Source organism: Megascapheus bottae, chromosome 24, assembly GCF_031878675.1.
Source record: "Megascapheus bottae isolate mThoBot1 chromosome 24, mThoBot2.hap1, whole genome shotgun sequence".
NCBI lineage: Eukaryota > Metazoa > Chordata > Mammalia > Rodentia > Geomyidae > Megascapheus > Megascapheus bottae.
Window position 1 is genome coordinate 7,063,487 of NC_143532.1, and position 24,534 is coordinate 7,088,020.

At 40.2% G+C, this 24,534-nt stretch overlaps 1 protein-coding gene across 1 annotated transcript in view; it reads right to left on the reverse strand.

Moving 5' to 3' along the window:
- Cntnap4 (contactin associated protein family member 4) overlaps positions 1-24,534 on the reverse strand; it is a 219,936-nt gene that overhangs the window by 137,080 nt on the left and 58,322 nt on the right. Inside the window, exon 3 of the mRNA XM_090357257.1 lies at positions 11,909-12,102. Coding sequence (XP_090213383.1) covers positions 11,909-12,102 — 194 coding nt within the window. The remainder of the gene's footprint in view (positions 1-11,908; positions 12,103-24,534) is intronic.

The window sequence follows — 24,534 nt, forward strand, 5'->3', positions numbered from 1 at the left end:
CAATAGTCTTGTTCCATGTACATTTCCAAAACATGGGACAGACACTTCATCATCACCCAAAATAGCAAAGAATGGTATTTGTTGTGCAGAAAAATAAAAAGATCTCTTTTTTTCACTTAGATTATTATACCAATGTTTGAAAAATGCTGACTTCCTCGGGGAGTGAACCCCTGGCTTTCTGTGGGGGGAGGGGGCAGGAGAGAGATACCCAGCAATGCGGTAATGAACTCTCCAGGTAAATGTCTCCAGAATGTTCCTGACACCAAAAGATGCTGACTTCATTAGATCTTCAGAGTAAGAACTTGCACAGTAATTGCGACACCCACAGTTCCAGTGTGTTTTATGTATAGAATTTTAATACCAGAACTGACTTTGACTGTGCAGTCCAACAATCACCTGACAATGATGAATATCCATAAACGATTAGGCTTCCACAAAATTAAGCCCTTTTCAAATGAAACATTTCTCACTGGCCTACAAAGCAAAAGAAAAAGGGAGCTAGGTTCCTACAATGCACATGTAATAATGCTCCCCACGATGATAAGATTAAAGTTCTAAGTGATGGATAGGCTAATTAGCTAGAGGAAAACACTATCCGATGCATCCATGAACCTAGACATTATATTACATGTGGTGAATACGTACAGATATTATATGTCAATCAAAACAAATTAATTTTAAACACTAACCATATTAAAGCCAATACCATTTTTTAAGAATGGCAATAATCATAGTATATAGGAATTCCATATTATCTTCTCTAATTCTCAGCACAAGCCAATCATCTATAACTAAGCCACTATTAAATCATGTTGTCTGACAAGATGCAATCTAGACTTTTTGTCTATGTTCAATGGTTTTTAAAATGACATTAATTTTCATTCCTTCATTGCAAGATCATTTCATGAACATTAATTATCAAGTTTCGAAGAGTAATTTTCTTTTCCTAATACTGCAAAATTGATCTTACCATATTTTATCACAAAGCCTGATTATAAGACTTTTAGGAATGTAGAATTACTACTTAGTACCTGATTTATAAATAGATGAAATACTAATTCATCCCACACTCAAAAATGACACAACAATGAGATAAAAATCAATTATTTTAGCCTTAAAGCCAGACAGACTATTGGTGCCAAAGGATTTTCGAAATCAATCAGTCAATTTGATGCCTAGATTTGAAGAGTGGGAGTCACTCTGAAAATATGGGTTTTGTTCCTTTACACATTGGAAGTTGATAGATAACATTCATTGCTGGCTGTTTTGATGGATTTTCAAATTTGTGATATCACTTAGTAGACCATAAATGCCACTTGATGGGTGCATTAATTTTCTATGGCATTGATGTACACTAAATTACCAAAACTTTATTGCTTGGAACAACACAAGTTGATTATCTTATGGTTCTCTAGGCCAAAAATCTACCCCATATCCCATTGAGCTAAATAAAAATTTTTTAAAGGGTATGAGCAGGATCTGCTACTTTTGAAAGGTCTTAGAAGACGATCTGCTTCCTGGCCTTTCTCAGTTGTAGAACCTGCACAAACTCCTTGACTCCTGATCCCTTCTACAATGTCAACAATAGCAACTCAAGTCATTCTCAATCAGCTTACGTCAACCGTCCACCCAAGTATTAGCAGCTCTGCTCCCATAACATCAGCTGAGCAGCCATCTTGCTTACCCTTTGCCTTGAGAAGGATAGCAGATTTGCCAGCCTGGAGATCACACGTGTGAACATTTTGAAGGGCCTTCCCATGTACCACAGTGGGACGTGCACGCTCATATCCTAGCTAAATTTTGCCTGGGCCCCAAATCAGACTAGGCAAAACTAATGTAAATAATGCTATTTACCAGATCCCTACCTGTAAGAGACTACGTTGTAAATTTTAATCTTATTAACTTCTGAGAGCAAGCAAAAGTTGAATTATTTTATCACTGAGAAGATATAGGCAGTTTCCAACAGGGGATAACAAAGTACTATTTTTCCTGGGGCTAATTCTCCAAGTGGATTATTAAGATTGTGGGAAAAAAATACCAGCACTAGTGACGCATGTAACATTTTTTAGGCAACTAGGAAGTTACAGATAATACTTACTTCTCATACATTTCAGGCTTGCAAACTCACCACCTCACTAAAATTTATTTGTAACTCTCAAATCAATTCTCAAGATACTTGTGTGGCTACCACAGACACGCCCAAAGCAGTGAAAACTTGAAATTACCCTGGCAACAGCAATTACCAATATTTGATCATCTGTTGTTTACTGAGATTTTATAAATCATAGCTCTCAGGCAGAAGATCAACTGGTGACACTCACCAGAAAATTTGGAAAAAAAATTTGGAGTAAGAATCAAGGCAAAGGGCCGGGAGTTTGGCTTAGTGGTTAAAATGCTTGCCTAGCATGCATGAAGACCCGGGTTCGATTCCTCGGTACCACATACATAGAAAAAAGCCGGAAGTGGTGCTGAGGCTCAAGTGGTAGAGCTCTAGCCTTGAGAAAGTCCAAGGACAGTGCTCAGGCCCTGGGCCCAAGCCCAGGACTGGCAAAAAAAAAAAAAAAGAATCAAGGCAAATCTACAAGATGCATTATTTAGAAATATACTCTAATATGTTTTATTTTTAAAAACTCTTAAATATTTGTAATTGGTAACCTATAAGCTGTTTTCATAATTTGTAACTGGAATCTGCCAGGTATCAGGATAATATGTATATGAATACATGTATCTAAATATACATATATATATATATACATATATACACCTATCCCTATCTCTCTATATATACGCTGAGGAATAGCATCCAGGCCCTGAGTTCAAGCTCCAGAATTGGCACCCAAAAACAAAATACAGTTGCTGGCTGAACTACAAATAATTGATTCTTTAAACATCTGAGTATACACTTTATGTATTGAAAGACATATTTTCCCTGTTCTGGCTAATTTTATCTGTTATTAGGGAAGAAAACCAAGTTATCTAGATAGTGATAAATGATAAAAAAATAAAATAAAATCCCATTTGACACGTGCTGTCGTGTGTACACGTGGTGCTTTCTTTTAAAAGCCTAGACAAAGGTAGACAGGGTGAGATGATTCAGTGGGTCTGCATGCCTCCCACCCCCATTTCACTGGCCAACCCTCGCTGTCTGTCCTCCAAAGGAATGAGGAAGCCCAAACCACATGGTCTGTGAGCTCATGCATTGCGGAAGCTGAGGGCTGCTCACAAGAGAGAAGACCTGGCCACTTCCCATATTTCTTTCCTGTCCTTTCTTGTCCTCTCCATTATTTTATTTTTCTTTCCTTCAAAAATCTGCCTGAGTTGGACACTGATGGCCCATGCCTATAAACCTAGCTATTCAGAGGCTGAGATCTAAGGAGGATCAAAGTGCAAAACCAACCAACACAAGAATATCTGTAGGACTCTTATCTCCAGTGAACCTCCAGAGTGCCAGAAGTGGAGCTGTAGACTAAGTGGAAGGATGTCAGCATTGAGTGGAAAGGATATGGAATAATGCCCAGTCCCTGGTTTCAAACCCTATGTAGTACACACACACATACACACACACACTCATACACACACACACACACACACACACACACACACACACAGGTAACAGTAATGAACAGAGGAAATGGAATCTAACTTATGGGAGGAAAAAAAAACTTAAGAACAGTACAGAACACAGTAACAAAAGAAAATAATACAAGACAGACCCCAGGACAGGCAATAAAGAGAAGATCGTAGATATTTCGCTTAAAGAAAGTAATGGTTGCTCACTCCTATAATCCTAGCTACTCAGGAAGCTGAAAGTAATTGAGTGAAAAGCAAGTTTTATCTTAGTATTCTAAGGTGCACATGCACACAATGTGGAAAAACATTTATATTTATGTTATTTTAATATGAGCTATAACTCAAATGGTAAGGTACCAGCCTTTGAGCAAAAAAAAGCCAAGGGATAGTGCCAAAGCTTTGAGTGTGAGCCCAGCACCAGCACGCATGCCCACACACGTGCACGCACACACTAACAGAAACAAAATAATGTATAACGCTAGTCAATGGACAGGGCCAATTCTGAATCTATTTTCCAGTATAATGCAATGAATCCAAAGTGTCTTGAGAAAGACAGAACCTACAGTCTCACTTGACAAAATAAATTTCTCAACATGTCTACAGAACATTCACTCCAGAATTCTGACTTCCTCTAGTAAGTGTCTGAATGTTATTAAAATAAGCAGACAAATAGAGTCCTTGCCAGGAACAGCAGCCTCTGAGGTCAGCAGAACGCATGCCATCAGCTCCAAGTTAAACACATCTTCTAAGATATAAGCTTACACACAGAGAAATCCTTCACATATCATTAACCCAAGTAGAAATCAGAAAATTACACATCTGTGCATCAATTTCAAGAAGAGATGAGAACTATTGTCCTGGTCAGATCCAGCTAAAATCAGTCACGAGTGATTAAGAGTGATATGTGCCACACAGCGACCACATCAGATGTGCAAAACAGGAAGCCACTCAAAAAGCTGTATCATAGCTTGGTTCATCGCCAGTTCCTTAGGGACCAGAGGTGTGATGAACAAATATGCCTCCAAGGAATGATAGGACAGCTTTGGGAAAATTTGGGTGCAAGCTCTGGCTGCAACGAAGTAGACCCTTGAATTCAGGGGGGAGCCCCACACTGGCTGCGTGCTCTCTCCTCACAGTGGTGTGGCTGGCTGGCACCACAGCCTTCCATTTCTTCCCACTTCTCCTGCAGCCTTGATTTGACATTCCACTACACAAATCCCTCTTGGCTGGAACAGTAGAAGTGGGGTCACCAGCTACTACCACAAGGTACTACTAGAAGCATGTCTATAGAAAATGACGATGTGGACTGGACAGCACTTCCTACACTGACATAGGTCCACCAGATGCAGCCAAACTGACGACATTTCCATCTTAGATCCGATGAGGTTCAGTGAGGAGAGAAGGTGAGGAAAGAGGAGGGGAGGGGACATGGGAGAAGAAGCCTGGATTCACCTAGACTTTTTCTTCTGGGGTACAACTGTGTTCTATACTATGGTAGAACACAAAGTTGCACAAGTTTCCCATGTAACAAAAAAATCTAGTGTAAAATTCAATGCCATGTCTAAAGTAGGATGTAATAGAAAGGAATAATAGATGGACAGATAAAGCCAAGTTTTGGAAATGTTGATTAAGTAAATAAGAGTAGCTGTACAAAAATTCAACGTTTCTATGTGCACATATCCAAAAGGTTTGATTTTACAGGAACAAAGCAAATAAACTAAACAATTTCTTTACAATTTGATGAAATTTCAATATTTACCTGTCATCACTGACGTGTAGGTTTTTAAAGAGAGCACAAATATCACTGGGAACTTAATTAATTTGTATATTTGTTCTGATCTACACATTGAAAATCTATTTCCAAAGTGACATATTGAATTGTTTGGAATTTTCTTTTAACCTTTTATTATTTCAAGTTGCAAAGATGGAGTTGCTATTTGCCATCACAGCTTTGGAGCTCTTGGGATAATTTTCTGGAACTTTCTACAAACTTGCTAAAATAAATACAACAGATTTTTTTTCCCCTCTCTCCTGATACAGGTAATCTCCAGCCTGCCCCCAGCTCATGATGAGTCTGACATATTGTAATAAAGCTATTGTTCCCTAAGGATATCTTTTCATTGCTCCAGCAATTTTTCTCTTCTCTCTCTTATTGAAAAAGAATCCTATTATTAAGTACTTAAAATATTCAAGGCTCGAAGAGGGAGACAAGCTTTCAGTGGGAGAGATTAATAATAACAATAAGAAATACAAAATGGAAGAGAGGGGGCTCAAAGCCAAGTAAAACTTTCATTTGCAGAGTACAAGTCAACTCCAATTCCTTTTGAACAGCATCTGATTTACAGACACAGCCGTGTAGGCGGGTCCTGGTTAGCTTTACTTCCTGTTTTTCTCCTCTCAGAGCTGTGGCTCATTTTCAACATCTGCCCTGGATCTTTTATTATTATTATTATTATTATTATGGCTTCTCTCGGTAATTCAGAGGATTATTCTTTGTAAACACCTCCGATGCACATAATACTATATAAAGACATACTTTTAGACGATATCAACTTACAGGTGTGTTTTCTCTAGAGAGAATCGGGAATGTGAGTAAACTTCAATGGTCAAATCCTTGTGATGAGTAAGAGTACTTCTTTTCCACATGGATACAAAATATCAGAGGCACGGCCTGTCTTCGGTGCAGATAGGAATCTCTGCACTGTAAATCAGCTGATCACTTGGCATTATGGATTTTTAAATAAGTCTTCAGAAGAATATTTACTCCTGTACTACAATAGTATCGTTTGAGTCTATTCTAAACCGCATTCGCCACTTACAGGGAGTATCAATCTCCTCTCTAGGAATTAACAGCCTCCATTAGGCCATGGATATACTTTTTAATAAAGATAGATGCCGGAGATGCGTTTCAGTCAGGGGCATTTATACATCGCTGATGTTGAGGTTCATAATTTGGAACGAAGCCCAGCATCTAGCTAGAGTTGAAATGGAATGAAAAATAGATGTATGAGTCTGAAATTCAGTTGATTAAAGTTAGACAAACTATGTAAAATAATTCCAAGAGATTCCCTGAAAAGACCACGATTGGCAGATGGCGCTGATCCTAAGTGATTCCCTAAAGAGTAGAATGACATTGGGAAAGTGATGGGAGGCTGGCATGAGGCAAGGAGATCTAAAAACAATGGCCCAGAAGTAGAAAATTGCAAGAAACTTAAGTGAGTGTCTTTGGAACATTTCTGAAGCATCTGAGACAAGAGCTGTGCTGTACAAAGGAAATTGTCCATACAGTATGCCAGGGACAGGGCTGTCAGATCTGCCTGCCAAGCTAAACCTTTCCAAAGAACACAGTCATGTGCCGGGCTTTGCAGACCCACTGCCTAAGACAATCTCATGCCAGACGTGCCAACAGATGTGAACTAATCCACGTATAGGCTGTTCCACCCATTTCCCAGCAGTGAGCGGGCCCTGAGGCTCTCTGCCAAACATAGCTTGGGACCCAAAGTGACACCATCGTGGCATATAGGAAGAGAGTCTGCGCTGTGAGCAATCATACATATGTCATTAAATAACAAAGGACTGGATGCATCTGTTATTAAGGATTATATCATTCTACTTAAAAAAAATTCTGCTGCATAACAGGGGCTCACACCTATCATCCTAGCTACTCAGGTGACTGAGATTTTGGGGGTGACAGCTCAAAGCCAGGCTGAGCTGGAACATCTTTGAAACTCCTATTTCTGGTTAAACCACTCAAAGGCCAAAAGTGGACCTGTGGTTCAAGTGGTAGAGCGCTAGCTTTGAGAGTGGGGAGAGAGAGGGGGTGGGAAGAAAAATAACGAAAAAACAGCACAGGGAGAGATTTCAGGCCCTGAGTTCAAACCCCAGGAACTGTGTGTACACACACACACACACACACACACACACACACACACACACACACACACACGCTCGCCCTTCATCTTCAGCCCAAACCCATTGTAACATTAAGTTATGGAATGTAAGGAGTGCACTGGATGTAAGATGACCCAGTATCCTGCTGCTAAGAATCTCTGTCATGTTTATCCACAATGAACCAAATTTTCCCACATTTTGATGCAAACACACAGCAGAAGTTAAAAACCACAGGTGTAACCTAGAGTAAGGGAGACAGCCAGGCTAAATGAGATGCAACTAGGAATGAGAACAAAGTTGGCTAGTGTCCTCAAGGACACTACCTCACTGGTACCAGGGTCTTGGAGTGAAAGGACCCTGGAATGGAGTGGGATCGCATCCACCCATGCTTGTCCATGTGGTCATGTTCATCCCAATTCCATTACTGGGACTTTCTCCAGCGCGGCTGGGTCTCATGGGCTGTTCTAAGCACGCTGCAGTGGCGCCAGCCTGCCTCCCTGCTTTCCTTAGCCTAAGTAAACTTGCAGTCCAGTGACATCAGTTCAATCCATTCATTATAATGTCAGTCCTGACCCCAAATCAGTGCTACGGACAAACCAAAGTAGCACACATTAACAATACTTCCCAGTTGTCTTCTATCCTTGCAAGTTTCCTGCCCTACTTCTTCCAGCTTTCCAAATAGTACCTCATTTTACATTGTTTTCCTCCATGGCAGCTGAGTTTAGTTCTTCTGCTTAGAAAGAAAAGCCCCACTCCAATGTTCTGTTGAGCTTACTGATTGTACTTTCTTCTAATGGTTTTTTACTTTAGCTGAACAATTGTTTGTTTGTTTCTTTGTTTCTTTGTTGTGCCAGTCCTAGGACTTGAGGTTGAGACCTGAGTATTGTCCAGGAGATTCTTTCGTTCACGGGTAGCACTCTATGATGTGAGGCACAGTACCATTTCTGGCTTTTTCTGAGTAGTTTATTGGAGACAAGAGAAGCTGTGGCTCATACCTATAATCCTAGCTACTTAGGAGGCTAGGATCTGAGGATTAAGGTTCAAAGCCAACCCCGGCAGAAATGTCCCTAAGAGATTCCTGTCTCCAAGAAACCACCCCAAACAGGAAGTGATACCAGGCTCAAAGTGGCAAAGTGCTTGTCTTGAGCAAAAAGAGCTCTGGGACAGCTACCCGGCCCTGAGTTCAAGCCCCACGACTACTACCAACAACAACAACACACACTCTCACACACACACAAACCAACACATACCAACTTTAGAAATGTCATATTTGTGTTAGAACATCCAGATGCAACTGAAGTTCACAAAGAAAAAGAAAAAAAAGCCTACTCTTGCATTTAACAATCCTGTTTACTTAAACAATTGATAAGATGGGTAGCATCTCTTGTGTTGCCTTTATAGTCTACAGCATACAAGAAATCTTGGGTGTTTATCCCATGTTGATGTACTTAAAATGGTTCCTAAGTTATTGGTTTCATGATATTCTCGCAATTGTTCTTAAATTGTTCTTAAATGAGTGAAAATTATACCTTGCCTTTACTTTTTCCATCACTTACAAGAAACTGGCTGCAAAAAGTCGATTCTGGGTACTGTTATTCAGGATATTGAGGGGTTTTATTTTGCCTTCAATTTAACAGGAGCAATTTTAGGGGCTCGCATTTTCTACATTTTTCATAAGGTATGTTTTCACAGCAAAGTACTTCGTGTAACTCACATTTTATGAACTTAGGCTATAAATTTTATTCTGAAGAAATGTTTTAATGTATTTTTTAAATACATCATATACCTGTCACATTTTATATTTCCATTAAGTGACCTATATAAATAATAAGTAAGGCATTTGGGCTTTCTTCTTAAAGAATAAATGGTAAGAGGCAAGAGAGGATTTCTGTTAATTCTCTCAGATATGGAGGAGTCATTGCTTTCTTGCTAATGCGATAAAGGGTCAAATGAAGGGAAAACTAAGGAATCCACATCAAAACTTTCCCCTCCATGTTGATTGGTTTTATTATGCTTCTTCCCAAACCAATAGCACTTGAGTTTTATTTCCCTTTCTTCCACATACTTGCAGAGTTCTAAACAGGTTTCCTAACCCTCTTTTGTAGATTTATATCATCTAAAACAGACTGTGAAGCATTTAAAAGAAATTGGCATGTTTTGTATAATTGCTGTATATCCATTCTATCTGGGGGGGGGGGAGGGAATCCACCAAGAAACAAAACCAGTTGGGAATTACACATTTGTAAAATGTGGCAAAGTGTTACATTCTTTATGTTGCACATTAGCCCAGAACCTTTTTCATTTCCTCATATTTTGGGGACTTCATTCATTCCTCCCATGCATATTTAGTATGTGACTACAGCGTGCCAAGGACTGTTAAAGAGGCACAGTCTATTTGCAGGTAGCTCATGCTTACAAAGGTAGACAAGGTGGGAGTCCAGATTCCCTGTGTTCTAACCTAGCACCACTGCCCAAACTGCATCATGATCTATGCTCTGACCTCACTTTTATTGCTATAGATACTTAAAAATATCACCAGGCCACTAATTTACCCTGAACATCTCATCTTTAACAGAATTCCAACAAAAGAAAATAAGAAGAAGTGATTGGAAATGCCTACATCTGGTTTTCCCCAAGCCTACTGAACAGATATACAGTAATTCTTAAGGTAGATCTATTGCTTTGGAAGAAAAATACCAAAAACATACATTTTAATTAGGCCCACTAAGTATTAACAGTCATTAGTCACTACTTATCTAGTTTAAAATCCAATGCTTAATTTAGAAAAAAAATGAGTAAAAGATAACCCAAGCACCTAGTTAAAGTAAATATCTCATTAAGCTTTCATTGTTATTGGTTCGTGATTACTAATTGTTTCAGCTCTACTTTGAATGGTTCTCACAGAATTAACTCAACCATCGTGGGGGTGGGAGTAGGTTTCCATTCTACTGCACAGCTTTTGACTTGTTTTGGATTTTAAAGCAGATTTTCTTTAAAAATGCTTATAGGCAACTCATTTCAGTACATTGTTCTCTCCAGAAAAAGACTGGTCACCTCTTCTCAATTCAATTTACATCAATAAACACTCACTAAATGGCCACCATGAGCTTCCCAGATACAAAGGTGAGTGGATCGCATTCCATTTCTTCAATGAGTTTATAATGTGTATAGAGTTCTGGGAAGTTTGAGGGGAGAAAAAAAAAGAGGCAATTGACAGGTCAAAGAAAATTATCATTCTGTGCCCAAATAGGCTTCCAAATTATCTGTGTGCTAAGAATAATGCTTCATTAAGTTACTCATTTTCTCTAGTTTCACAAGCTCAGCCAGAGGGGGAAAAATAGTTCTTTGATTGCAGTGTGTTTTTCCTGGCTCACAGAAGACCCAAACAAACGCTTTACCACACTAACAAAAAAATTCTTCTCTTTATCAAGGAAACTCTTTTTAGCTTCCTTGGTTCATCAAGTGTTTATATGTACTGTTAACTACAAATACACAATATACATGAATATAAATTATATATATATAATATTGTTATATATATTATAATTATATATATACATCTCTATATAAAACCTGCCTCTCTCCTAGTCTTGTTCTGTGGATATTATATTGGTATCACAACAGCAATTTACATACTTCAAAGAGAATAGGGAAAGGTATATATGTAATTTATACAATATTTGATACAACTTTATAACGCTATATACACTATATGCTAGATATATATTCTATATATACATATACTATACATACTAAAGTATATATGTGTATATATGTGTATCTTAATAATATATCTAAAATAAAATTCCAATTAGAACACTATATATAAACCTTCATAGTCAAGAAACAGAGTTTCAGGAACCCAAGTCATCAGATGAAATAATAAAAGATATTGTTTTGACTATCTCTCGAAATACCACCCATTTTATTTCATAAACTGTAACGTTTTACATAAGACTAATTTATTGGCTTTCCACACTCCTTATTGGACTTCCAGGATTTGTATCTATTTCTGAAGACTCCATAAAATTTGTCTCTCATATTATTTTCTTACAAATTAACCCTGAATCATACCAAATAGTAAATATTACTGAATTTTCTCTTAGGAAAGTTGATGGGGATATGGTTCATTCTCGTCATCCTAGCTACTCAAGAGGCTGAGTTCTAAAAGATCCTTGCTCACCATCATCCCAGGAAGAAAAGTTTGCCAGACCCCTGCCCCAAATCTCTGAAATAATCAGCCAAAAGCATGACTGGAAGCATGGCTCAAGTGGTAGAGTACCAACCTAAACAAACACAAGGCCCCTGAATTCACAACATCCTGGTACTGAATGCCAAAAAAAAAAAAAAGTGCATGCTTTCAAATTCTGGAGATGCAGCATCTACATAATTTAAGAGATTAGTATGTGATTCCCTGGGAGCTGGGTTTTCATGAAAGGAAACGTACCCAGACGCTGTCTTCTTGGCGATACTGTTTCCAGTTGCGGCCGCTGTCGCTGAACATCAGAAGGTAGCTGGTCACCCAGTTGGAGCTCCCATATCCGCCTTGGGTGGCCACAGAGGCGACCTCCATTCTCTCTCCAAGGTCAATCTGCAACCACTGGTATTTATTGGACACCAAAGGGGACCAGCCGCCGGCTCCTTTTGTGAAAATAGAAACAGGAGATCATGTGAACAGTCTTGACAGTGCTTGAAGCAAACAGCTCGCCCCTCCTGCCAGGTCTCCGTCAATTCTCTGACCCCTGTGCTCAAGAACGGATATAAAGAAATGCCTTCCAGGACTGGTGGAACTAGCAAACGACCTTTGTTCCTGATTAGACTTCTTAGAGAAGGAGATAAAGGACATGATCAGGTCTTGGAAAAGAATTGATGATGACAGACACAGAGCGACGGGCCCAAGCAAGAGAAGATGGTTGCTTGGAGATGGTTGGCAATGCTATGTCGCAGACAGTTGTTAAATTTTCAATTATTAAACAGAGCTACCTTTCCGTGGGACATGGCTGAGGTGGGTGCAGTGATCAGTCGCTCACGAAGGAGAACTCATTTGGTTTAAAATAGTATTTATCAAAGAAATGGTCACTGTGTCCTCAATTGCTGGCCTTTCTCCCCAACCCTGCCTGTATCCTAGTGAAGATTCTCCATGATATTTCCTGCATTGTCTTAGAAATTGGTACTTGTCCAAATTTCCTTTCCCCTAATGTGCATTATGGTTCAGAATATATCCCACCAGGCATAGGAGTTCATACTTATAACCCCCACTCTACTGGAGGCAGAGATAGAAGGATCGTGGTTCAAAACCAGCTGGAAGTGGGGGAAGTCTGTCTATCTATCTATCTATCTTGCTTGGTTGGTTGCTTGCTTGCTAGAATGATGCTTTATAACTGTAACTCCAGTGAGTCTGAAAACAGAGGGAAAAGAATTTCAGTCTCAGGTCAATCCTGGGCAAAACTGCAGGAACCTATCTGACAAAGGAAAAGCAGAAGGACAGGGGGTGTGGCTCTAGCGCTAGGGTACCTGCCTAGCAAACAGGAGGCCCTGAGTTAAAGCCTCCATTACCAGGGGAAAAAGGAAAAAGAAACTGCAATTCACTCCATCTATTAAGATGACCATGCCTTCCTTTTGGGAGCCGTTGCAATTTTAGTGTTTTTCCTTTGAATCGTCTCTGCATTCACCCTTGAAGAATTTGTATCTGGGTTGGATCTCACATGGGCACCAATACTATCTACCTTGTTTAGACGAGAGTAGAATATGAGCTGCAGGTGAAGTTAATGAGTTTGTTGGGTGGCCATGGGTTCTACACTACTTTGGGACATTGGTCTCCACGGTGTAACGTTAACTGTGTAATGGCCACTGTTCACTGTCCACAGGGGGTATTTCTTACTCTTATAGCCTGTCACCTGCATAGACATGGTTCTTGAATGAGCTGAAAAATCACACCTTATCTAGTGCTCTGCTACAAACTGGGAGGGTGTCAGGAGTCTTGAACCCTCCATGGGAACTGTTCCCCTGGCATACTTTTTAAGCCTGAACCTTCTCTGCTTCCTTGTTTAGTCTCTAATGGCACAAGGGCCACCCACCCCACCTCAACACACACACACACACACACACACACACACACACAATCACACTCAGTCTCTGCAGTATGGCTTAGGGTTCGCTGAGCAGGTGAACACTCTCACTTAGTGACAATCCACTCTGCTATTCAATTCCCAAAGCAACCGGGTTAGTAAATAATGGCCCACATACAAAGCCTGGAAAACCAGTTCAGACAAGAGGCCTGGTGCTCTGAAGGACACAGCAGGGCTTGACCTATTGTCCTAGGAAGTGGCCATTGTCAGTGGACTAAAAAAGCACAGAGCTCACCATGTGATGAGAATGCTTTGCTCTACACTCTGGTTAACAGGGGTCCATGTCTTTTGAAATATGGTCACATGATGAAAGGGATAAATGGCTCAACTCAGCATTTCAATTCGTGACCTGAGGGGAGGGGGTGGGAGAATGCAGTTAAGTGTTCACACGAAATGAAGAAGAGAGAGGGAAGGGGTGGATGAGGAGGGATGGGTGAGGATGTGGAAAGGAAATGGGCAACAATGATCAAGATATACTATATTCATAAACTTTTATACAACTACTTAAAGGTAATTTTTAAATTAAGTCTTCTGCAGTCTGATACTAACCAAACAGCTCTATTTCTGGATTGCTGTAACTGCATATCTCCGCTTTATTTTATCCTGTTTTGTCAGTTGTGGGGCTTGAACTCAAGGCCTGGGCTCTGGCCCCACAACAGCACTCCATCACCTGGAGCCAAGAGTGCCACTTTCAGTTTTCTGGTGGTTAATTGGAGATGAGAGTCTCACGGTGACTTTTCAGCCCACTTGGCTTTGAACCACAATCCTCAGATCTCAGCCCCCTGACCAGCTAGCATTACTGTTCAAGTGTGAGCCACTGTTACCTGGCTGAATTTTTGTCACTTTTCTTGGGGGGGGGGGGGAGATGGGAGGAGAAGCAGTTAGAGTTTGAACTGAGGGTTTAATGCTTTTGCTTAGTTTTTTTGGGGGGGTTGGTTTTTTTGTTTTTGTTTTTTCTCAAGGCTGGTGCTTCACCACTTCCACTTCCAGCCTTTTCTGGTTATTTGGAAAAAAAGAGTCTTATGGGTTTGGCTGCCTCAGCTGGCTTTGAGCCTAGGTCCTTAAATCTCAGCCTCCTGAATAGCTAGAAATACAGGCATGAGTCTCTGGCACCTGGCAATTTTTATCATAGAAAAGTTAGCAAAGACAGCTATCATCATAACTGCAAAATTCTAGTTGTAGGATTTCATCTATACCATCTTGTATCCTGGGGGGAAAAGCTGATCATCTTGTTTCTCAGTCTTTCAAGCTAATTTTAATGATGTGAAATCAATACTGAAGATGTGTATTGTTCTTCTCTGGAATTGTGTGCTATTTCTCCAGCATTTCTGCCTGGATTTGTAGACCAGTATTTAAAAATCAACCAGAGGGATGCACAGTAAGGAAAAAGGAATCCTAATGGGTGACGGTGAGATCATCAATTCTCATCCAGGGAAAGCCAGGGGCTCATTGGCCGCGCCCTCTGTCCAGTGTCACTCGGAGTGACAGCCCCACCAGTGCTGGAAGCACTTGCAGTTAATTGACCTTGAACATTTCAATTTCTTACCTGTGGTGAAAAGGTACTCCTGGTATGCAAATTAAGCTATGTCATTAACAAGGTACACTGATAAAGTAATGGAAATTCAAACGCTCCTAGGCTGCACTGAGTTAATTTCAGCAGGAGAAGTCAGCCACAGGGAATCCTGAGGTTCCTGTGGGGTTTAAAGCTCTGCAGCTCTGCAGCTGTGCATGAGAGAAGCACAGGCGTGAGAGCACAGGCTCGGCTTTAAGGGGAAGGTAGATGGCAGTGTGGAAAATGATAGATAGATAGATAGATAGATAGATAGATAGATAGATAGATAGATAGATAGATAGATGACAGATCATAAATACATAGATAGATTGACACATAGAGGACAGATACATAGGTGATAGAGAGATGATAGATACATAGACTCATAGATGGATAAATAGTGGGTACAAAGACAGATACATAGATGATAGGTAGATAAATAGATACATACATACACATATAGATAAAAAGATTATACAAAGACAGATACATAGCTGATAAACAGATACAGACAGATAGATGGATTATATACAAAGACAGATACATGGAGGATAGATAGATACAGACACACAGATATAGATAGATAGATAACAAAGACAAATACATGGATGGTAGACAGATACACACATAGATGGTAGACAGGTGGATGTCAGATAGATGATGGTGACAATAGATACATTGGCTGGTCTCAGCAGACTTTGGTGACAAGTAGAAGTGATGGTACCTGGGGTGACACTACACAAGCCCAGTGACCATCACCTGTATCTAGCCTCCTGGAGAAATGTCATCAGATACTTATTTTTGTTTTTGTTTTTTTTTTTAATGGCAAAACTAATGGTTGCCTCCAGCAAATTGGAAGCTCTGAATTACCATAAATAAAACACCAGGAGAAATTCTTTACTTTGTTTATTAAGTAAACCTTTCAGCTGCTAGTCAAGTGTTATTTGTCCTTAATGTGCTTTTAATATGGTAATATATTCAGCATCACAGTAAACCAATACCCAGGAAACTAAAGTCTTTTCTTCACTCCACCTATTCTGTGGTACTAACACTTAAGCCACAAACACAAACAAAAGTCTCATTCCTGCCATCCATTGTCTCCCCAATCACAGGCTCCTTTCCTCTGTCCCATCCATCTTCTTTCTTCTCGTTGGCCTTGGTACTGAGAGGCAGCTTAACAACAATACCTTGCGTCTACGGAAATGGAAACTGTTCTTAACTTTTCACGTTGCAGTTTCAAAAACCATCTTTCCCACTTGGAGGACTCTTCGATGTTATAGTTTGGGCATGAGAATTAAATTTTAACAGCATTTGAAGTACCTATTGATTACACTCCCTTACAGCAAGCTTGAGAGCAGGTGGGAGCTGTAACTTTAACTTGGGAAACAATTCTTCTTGCTATTGACTTCAAACAAAGAGTTGTGCTCACTGGAAAGTTGAGCTTTGGAAGAACTTAGTGATGAAACAGACACACAACACAGCACCTCTTTGATCCACTTTTAATCATCAGGTGTCTGAGAAACCCACTTCTACAATATAAGTGGCTATGAATTATAAGGACAGAAAAACTAACTTTGAAATTCCGCACTCACCAGGCACCAGTGGCTCAGGCCTACAATCCTAGCTACTCAGGATACTGAGATCTAAGGCAAGAATGTCCATGAGATAAATCAACCATCAGAAAACCAGAAGTAGAGTTGTGGCTGAAAGAACAAAAGAGTCCAAGGACAGCACCCAGACCCCGAGTTCAAACCTGACAACTGACCAAAAAGAAAAATACCTAATTTCTGCACTCTGCATTCCATACTTAAGCACTTTTCTAGAACTTGTATGTGACATATCTAACTTCACTTTGAAGAGTACCTAGTGAGATAAAACATACTTGCATACATCTTCAAATAAAACTTAAAAAGTATTTATAGACAATATATACATTTTCCCCCAACAAGGAACACATGATTTTATCATAGCTGAGAAATTACTGGCATTAAAAAAGAATTACTACCTTTCTCATTCTTGGGGGAATTGCTCCCCCTGGAGCAATTACAACTCTTCTTGTCTCGTGTTGATATTTTTATCACAATAATATATGCAAATAACATATTAGGAATTTTCAAGGTAAACCTGACTGACTGAATTATGTTTAAATTTCATAAACCTAGTTTCTCATTGGATATTGCCAATGTCTAGTGCTAGTCCTAAAGATACGTCTTACATTTTTCAGAAAAATGAAAAGATGAAGTACACTTGGTAAAGACTCAAGATGTGAGGAAAGAATCATTTCAATCCCCTAATAACTATGAGGGAAAGCAATGGCTCGTGTTCATGACTGTAATCCTAGCTATTTAAGATGTTAAGCTCAAGAAGGTTAAAGTTTGAGACCAGCCCAGGTCATAGTCACGAGATACCTTCTTGACAAGGCTTGAGACCAAGCTGGTCTTATGCACAACGGTTTCTCTTAATCAACAGGGAATTAAATGGTAGGTGTCTGTCCACATGGTTAGATAGAGAGCTAACATTAAGAAGATCCCGGTTCCAGGCCACCCCAGGCAAGAAAGTCCAGTGGAAGAAGCTGGGCATAGTGGTACATGCCTAATGCCAGCTATAATGGAAGCCTACACTGGGGAGATCCTAGTCCACACACGTACCTGGGCAGGAAAATAATCTGTGTAAAAGGACTAGAAGCATGGCTTGGTGGCTGAGCATCTGCCTAGCAAACAAGGCCGAGTTCAAATCCCATTATAAAAAACAACAAAGCATAATGGACATTTCTAGTGATTATCAGTCGAGGGAGTGTGGGAACAAGTAGAGCTACAAAGAAAAGGAGAATCACATTCCTTTCTTAAGAGATTAAAAGTATACCAGGGCACAGACGCAGACTGGCTGTGGGGGGACGAGCCTGTCATCTCAGCTACTAAGGAGGTGAAGGTCAGGATGGCAGTTCAAGGTCAATTGGACTAAGAGTTAGTGAAATTCTATCTCATCCAACAAATTGGAAATGATGGCATAAACCTGTAATCTCGGCTACCGATAGGTCTGGTAAGATCACGGTCCAAGTCTACTTTGAGCAAAAGCACAAGACTCTCTCCGAAACATAATGAAAACAAGAGAGTTGAGGCATGGGTCCAGTGATAGATTACTTTCCTAGCAAGTAGATGGGGCCCTGAGTTCAAACCCTAGCCCTGCTTTAAGAAAAGAAAACTATTAAAAGGACACAAATATTCAAGGGCATAAAACACAAGTGACCACAGTTGAATGACACTCCTAGACTCCGGTGGGGTATCTACATTCTAGGAAATAATTGGTTTAATTAGAATTGTCATAGGGAAGCTTCTCCAAGATAATTACTTTTTTTGTTGTTCAAAGTGATCTTTATCTCAATTTCCTCAAGAGTCTAAAAGTTTGCCGGGATCATTTTGATCCTGACATTAAATTACAATAATGTAAGGGAAGAGAAAAAAAAAAGATGGCGCTGTTATTTACCTGGTTGTTTCCATGGTCTGTATTGTCCCCAGAACACAGCTAACAGCTTTGTATTTTCACCCGCATCAATCTTTTCTTTCACCAGGAAAAAATACAAGCCTGTGTAGCTGTGATGTAGACTGGTGTTGTCTCCCATGTCCTCTCAAATCTTGGTGCTGCCTGCTCTGGTGCAGAAGTGAGATGGATGTGAGTCAGGCCAGCGCTATGATTCCAGGATGCTGGATGTGGATGCTGAGAGGGTGAGATGCAAGCATCCAGCCACAGTGACCCTCAGCTCAACACAGTACTTTCCATAATGTTCTTAGATGTGCAGTTGCATGGCACCTGACACTTTGGAAGCCTCACATAGGTTTACTCTAGGTATTGGCTGTCTGTCTTGTCTCTCTGCCTCTTCGAGCCAGAAATCCTCATGTGCTAGACTTCAAGTCTAATGGCTGCCTGAGCCTGAGCAGGTCTAAGGAAATGCACTCGCGTGTCACTTACCAGGAGCGACACGTTCTGAGAAACTGTCACTAGGCACATAATTGTGCGATCATCAAGTGTGCTTACTCACACTGAGACGGCACAGGCACCTTGACTTCATGGCAGTCCATGACTGACCGAAACCTTAAACACCAGGAAGCAGCTGCACGAAATAATATGGGCGCTGTGTGGATGCAAGCGTGTGCATTCCCATAGACGAGTGCAAAGATGGAATGTGTGCTCATCTCATGAAAGTCCCAGAACCCTTTTCTTGGTCGCACAGTATCTTTCAATAATGTTCTCAAGTAAAAATCTACGTATCTGGCTGAGCTCCACGCACCCACAATGCACATATAGACAAGCAACCACCTTCCAGGTACAGAGCAGTCACTGATAAACTGTATCTCGAAGATGTACCCATTTCTTTGTGTTGAAAATTTCTGATAAAGTGAGAAAGAGATGATTTTTTTTCACCTCATCTACCCAGCAAGACCGTAAATTATTAATAATACCTCACTAAATTCTCTTAGGGTTTAGTTCTTTACTGCCAATCAATTTGCCCTCCTCTGTACGCCCTCCTCCCCACCCCACCCCCAGCAAATTGGCAGAACAACATTCAGTCCTATTTTTTGTCTTACTAGATCAAACATTTCTAAAACTCTTTATTAATTCAGTGGATTGAAAAGTAAATATTTACATCCTCCCTCTGTTCCATCAAATTTTGATTTATATATTTGGTTTGCGATTTTTATGCCAGGGAGATTTCCTCTGGAAGGTTACAATTAAGTTACAGAAAATCCTAACGCTGTGTCTTGTATTTAGGTATCTCTTTTTTTTTATCACGTCAAGTGCGATTCATTCAAATTAGCAGTGTGTGGCGGGAAAAAATGATGTTGAGAATTCTGGAGAGTGACCACAAGGTGCCTGTTTTGCTTCTGAAGCCCATTATAGCACTTGTCTAGAAGTTTCCATTTAGATTTATTATAGTGAGACAGGTCATTTCAGTAAATGATATCATGCATCAGAGAGAACATACTGGCAATATCCCAGAGGTTTAAAAAACATTTTTTTTGCTTCTCTACCTTCTTTTTTTTTTTTATCTTTCCCAGCCAGACTGAGATGATAAGCTGTCATGGGCCAAATATTCTCCTATCATTCTTCTGGGTCAACAAACTGCAGTCACTCTACTGTGTCCAACAGAATGTGGCTGGAAAGGTGAGCTTGACTGGAACATAGATTCTCAGAAGAATGGAAAGGAGAGGAGCCACCCGAAGTGTGTCTGGCTGATTCAATCAGATAACATTTACCCAATTTGTAAAAATGCTTAAGCATACCAGGAAAGCACCATACTCCTAAACTAATAAGAGGCATTTATCACCAGGCTTACACATTTGTTAAATTCAGTCTGGTATGCCTATAAATCATCACTATGCTTGTTTTATTTCACAACAACAGGACCAACAGGTAGGTAGGTAGGTATAGGTAGGTAGGTAGGTAGGTAGATAGATATAGATAGATAGATAGATAGATAGATAGATAGATAGATAGATACATACATACATACATACATACATACATACATACATTCATATATACATGTAAAGATACATAGATAATCATATATTATTTGATATAGGTAGATCTACAGATAGATGGATGGATACATAGATAGATAGATAGATAGATAGATAGATAGATAGATAGATAGATAGATAGATAGATAGATGTAGGTGTATATATGATGTGTGTGTGTGTGTGTGTGTGTGTATTCTCCAAAACAACCTGAATGTCTATCCTCTGCTTGATTAAACTTTAAAGAAGCTTTGTCCTCTTAGGCTCCTGGCTTCTCTATTCTTAGAGCATTTTCTCTAGATACGTTATTAGAAACTTGATTCCCTGTCCTTTCAGGTCAGAGCCTTTCTAGTTGTACAACCAAGAAAATATCCTTTCTCACTCTTTTGGAATATGATCATGAAGAAAGATGTAAGGTCCCTTGGGGTGAAGGTCTTTAGGGCTAGGATGTGACTCAAGGGGTAGAGTGCCTGCCTGGTAAGTATAAGGCCCTGAGTTCAAACTCCATGCCAACCCAAAGAATTTTTTAAAAGAAGAATCAGATAAAGTCTGTATCTTCCAGATGCTGCAGGAAGCTTAGTGACTAACTTCTGTAAACTCCAATTAGCAAACAGATGGCCTGATTACACTGGTTAACTCACAGAGAGGGAGAGAGGGAGGGAGGGAGGGAAGGAGGGAGGAGAGAGAGAGAGAGAGAGAGAGAGAGAGAGAGAGAGAGAGAGAGAGAGAGACAGAGACAGAGACAGAGACAGAGAGACAGAGAGAGAGACAGAGAGAGAGACAGACAGACAGAGAGAGAGACAGACAGAGACAGAGAGAGAGAGAGAGACAGAGAGAGAGAGAGAGAGAGAGAGAGAGAGAGAGAGAGAGAGAGAGAGAGAGAGAGAGAGAGAGAGAGAGATCCTCTACTATTTCCTATTTCCACCAGCTCAGCTGGGCTTCAGTGGACTTGGCTGCAAAAGAACTGGGGCCACGCCCCCTCCCCAATCCAACCAATTAAAGACAGTCAACCTCTACTGTAATCTATGAAGAAAAGGTTTTCCTATCCATGGAATTCAACCCAGTACACATGTCTTCGACAGATCACTGTTCCCAAATGCTTTATTTAGAACAATGTGTTTTTCCTTTATCTACCTAATGAGACATTCTCCAGCAATCCAATCAATTTACAGCCAGAGTCTAGAAGTCGCTGAGAAACAGCTGCATTCACCTTTTCCACAGTGAACACAAACTCACTGGAGGATAGACACAAGGATTCTTTTTATTTATTTATTTATTTATTTTGCTAGTCCTGGGCTTGAGCTCAGGGCCTGAGCACTGTCTGTGGACTTTTCTCAAGGCTAGAGCTCTACCACTTGAGCCTCAGCCCCAATTCCAGCTTTTTCCTATGTGTGTGGTACCAAGGAATTGAACCCAGGTCTTCATGCATGCTAGGCAAGCACTTTAACCACTAGGCCAAACTCCTGGCCCGGCACAGGGATTCTTTAACACTTAAAGACTATACTTAGCCCGGCTCACCCCTGTAATCCCAGCTACTCAGGACGCACAATAACCAACACTTGGGAGGAAAGCCCTATCAGGAAGGCCAAGGCAACACCCTACTTCCCCATACCAACCACTATTTGGGGAGCAGTAGAAGAGGGGTGGGAGCACATGGACATTGACTGCAAGGACTGGCATACCCTAAAGAGGCTACAGGGGCAAGCAGGGGCCGGGATTTTGAGACGGTGAGTCCAGAGGTGTGCTTTTCGGTAGGACTCAGTCTCAGACTCAGTTGCTATGAGGGTCTTTTCTGCCTTGAAACTGCACAGCCACTACAATTTTTGACAATGGCGACACAACGAGGTGACATGTCCATGTTATTCTTCAACTGCTGACTCACCTCCAGGCTCAGAGGTTTGGATGTGACCTTGGATAATCCCAGTAGCCAGTATTCCAGAGCTGAAGAACTAATACAATGCTGTAAACAGTGCTCTAAGATAATTATAATGTCCATAGGTGCATTGTTCTTTGGGTTTCCTTGTATATCTATCTATCTATATATATCATATATTTTTATATATTTTATATATTTATTTATATATTTTAGATAGAGATAAAGACAGACCGCTATCAAAATATATCACACTTTCTGTAAATTATAATCGTATACATTATAGATACACAGATAGGATCATGAGGCAGGTCCAGTTTTAGTTTGTGATGAATCTCCACACCGCTTTCCACAATGCTTGCCAGAACTGACCCTCACCAACAAGGTAGTAGGGATTCTTCGGCCTCTGAATCTGAGCCAGCAATTGTGGTTTGGATTCTCAATGATGGCCAGTCTTACTGGGGGGAAATCAAATCTCAACCTTGTTTTGATTGACACCTCCATTTATGGCCAGAGATGATGAACATTTCTTTACATACGTACTGACCATTTTTACTTCTTCTGAACACTGTTTATTTAAGGCCTTTGCTCATTTATTGATTGAGTTAATGAGTCTTTGGGGATTTTGTTTCTTTGAGCTATTCCACACTGGTTTTACTAACCCCTTGTCAGATTTATAGCTGGAAAATGTGATATATAGGCATATGTGTGTATTTATGTATTGTCACCTATGTATGTGTGTGCATGCATGTATGTGTGCATATGGAATGTTATTCATCCATTAAAAGGGAGAGCATTATATCATTTTCAGGAAAAATTACCTTACGTGAGGTAACTCATGCTCTGAGAATAAAAAACACATAGTTTCATCTATGGAAATTAGAACTAAAATACAAATATGTACAAAATCACATACGAGACCATACACACATATATACAAGGTGACAAAGGTAAGGTATATGCATGGGGCAGATTTCCATTGGCATAACCCCTTTTAAACAACAGATGTCTTAACTGAAATTATCTTATCTGAGGAAGGTAGGGGATGAGAGGGAGGAGTAGATGAATGGAGAACAGAAGCTTGAGGAAATAAGTGGAGAGCAGGAGAGACTGATAGATGGGGTGACGCTGTTCATCAGGCACTGTACACATAAATTGACAGGCTGAAAAATTATGATTTTATGAAGCTATATGTGAAACATCAGAGGAAAATGCTATTTGCAGGCAGATATAGGCAGTCATCAGAAGGCAATGCATTCATACAATTGCGAAAGCATCCTGTAATATGATAACATTGACACACACTTGAAAGAACAGAATCACTCCGTACATATTGAACATATCAGTGACTGGAGGGTCAAACAATGCTGAGATAATTATCAACATAAGTAGCTATAGATATAATGTTCTGCGATGATATGGCAGAGTGGTATGCAAACAGAATTCAGAGTCCGTAGGTAGAATATTCCCCTTGCACACATTCGAGTCTAGAAATGCTTTCAGTCATAGACCTGTTTGCTACACGAAGAACTGCTTCCTCTACCACCCATGCAGCATCCCCCCCAGCACCATCTGGTTCCTGGTCTATGAAAAAAACGTGAGAGGAACACACAGTTAGGACTTTTATGGAAAACATAGAGAAAAAATGCTATTGTGGATGGTAATCAAGCCTGTAATCCTAGCTACTCAGGAGGCTGAGATCTGAGGATCTCAGCTCAAAGCCAGCCTGGGCCACAAAAAGTCTGAGACTCTTAACTCCAATTAACCACCAGGAAACCGGAAATGGCACTGCAGTTCAAGTAGTAGAGCACTAGCCTTGACCTGAAGAGCTCAAGGACAGCGCCCAGGCCCAGAGGACAAGCCCTATGACTAACAAAAAAGAAAAAATGCTATTGTGAAATTCATAACACAAATTATTTTACTAACATGAATTTTGGCCAGAGAGTTACAGGCATCTCAGTATTTTGAATTATCCTTGGTTGATTTTTTTCAAGTGTTTTAAC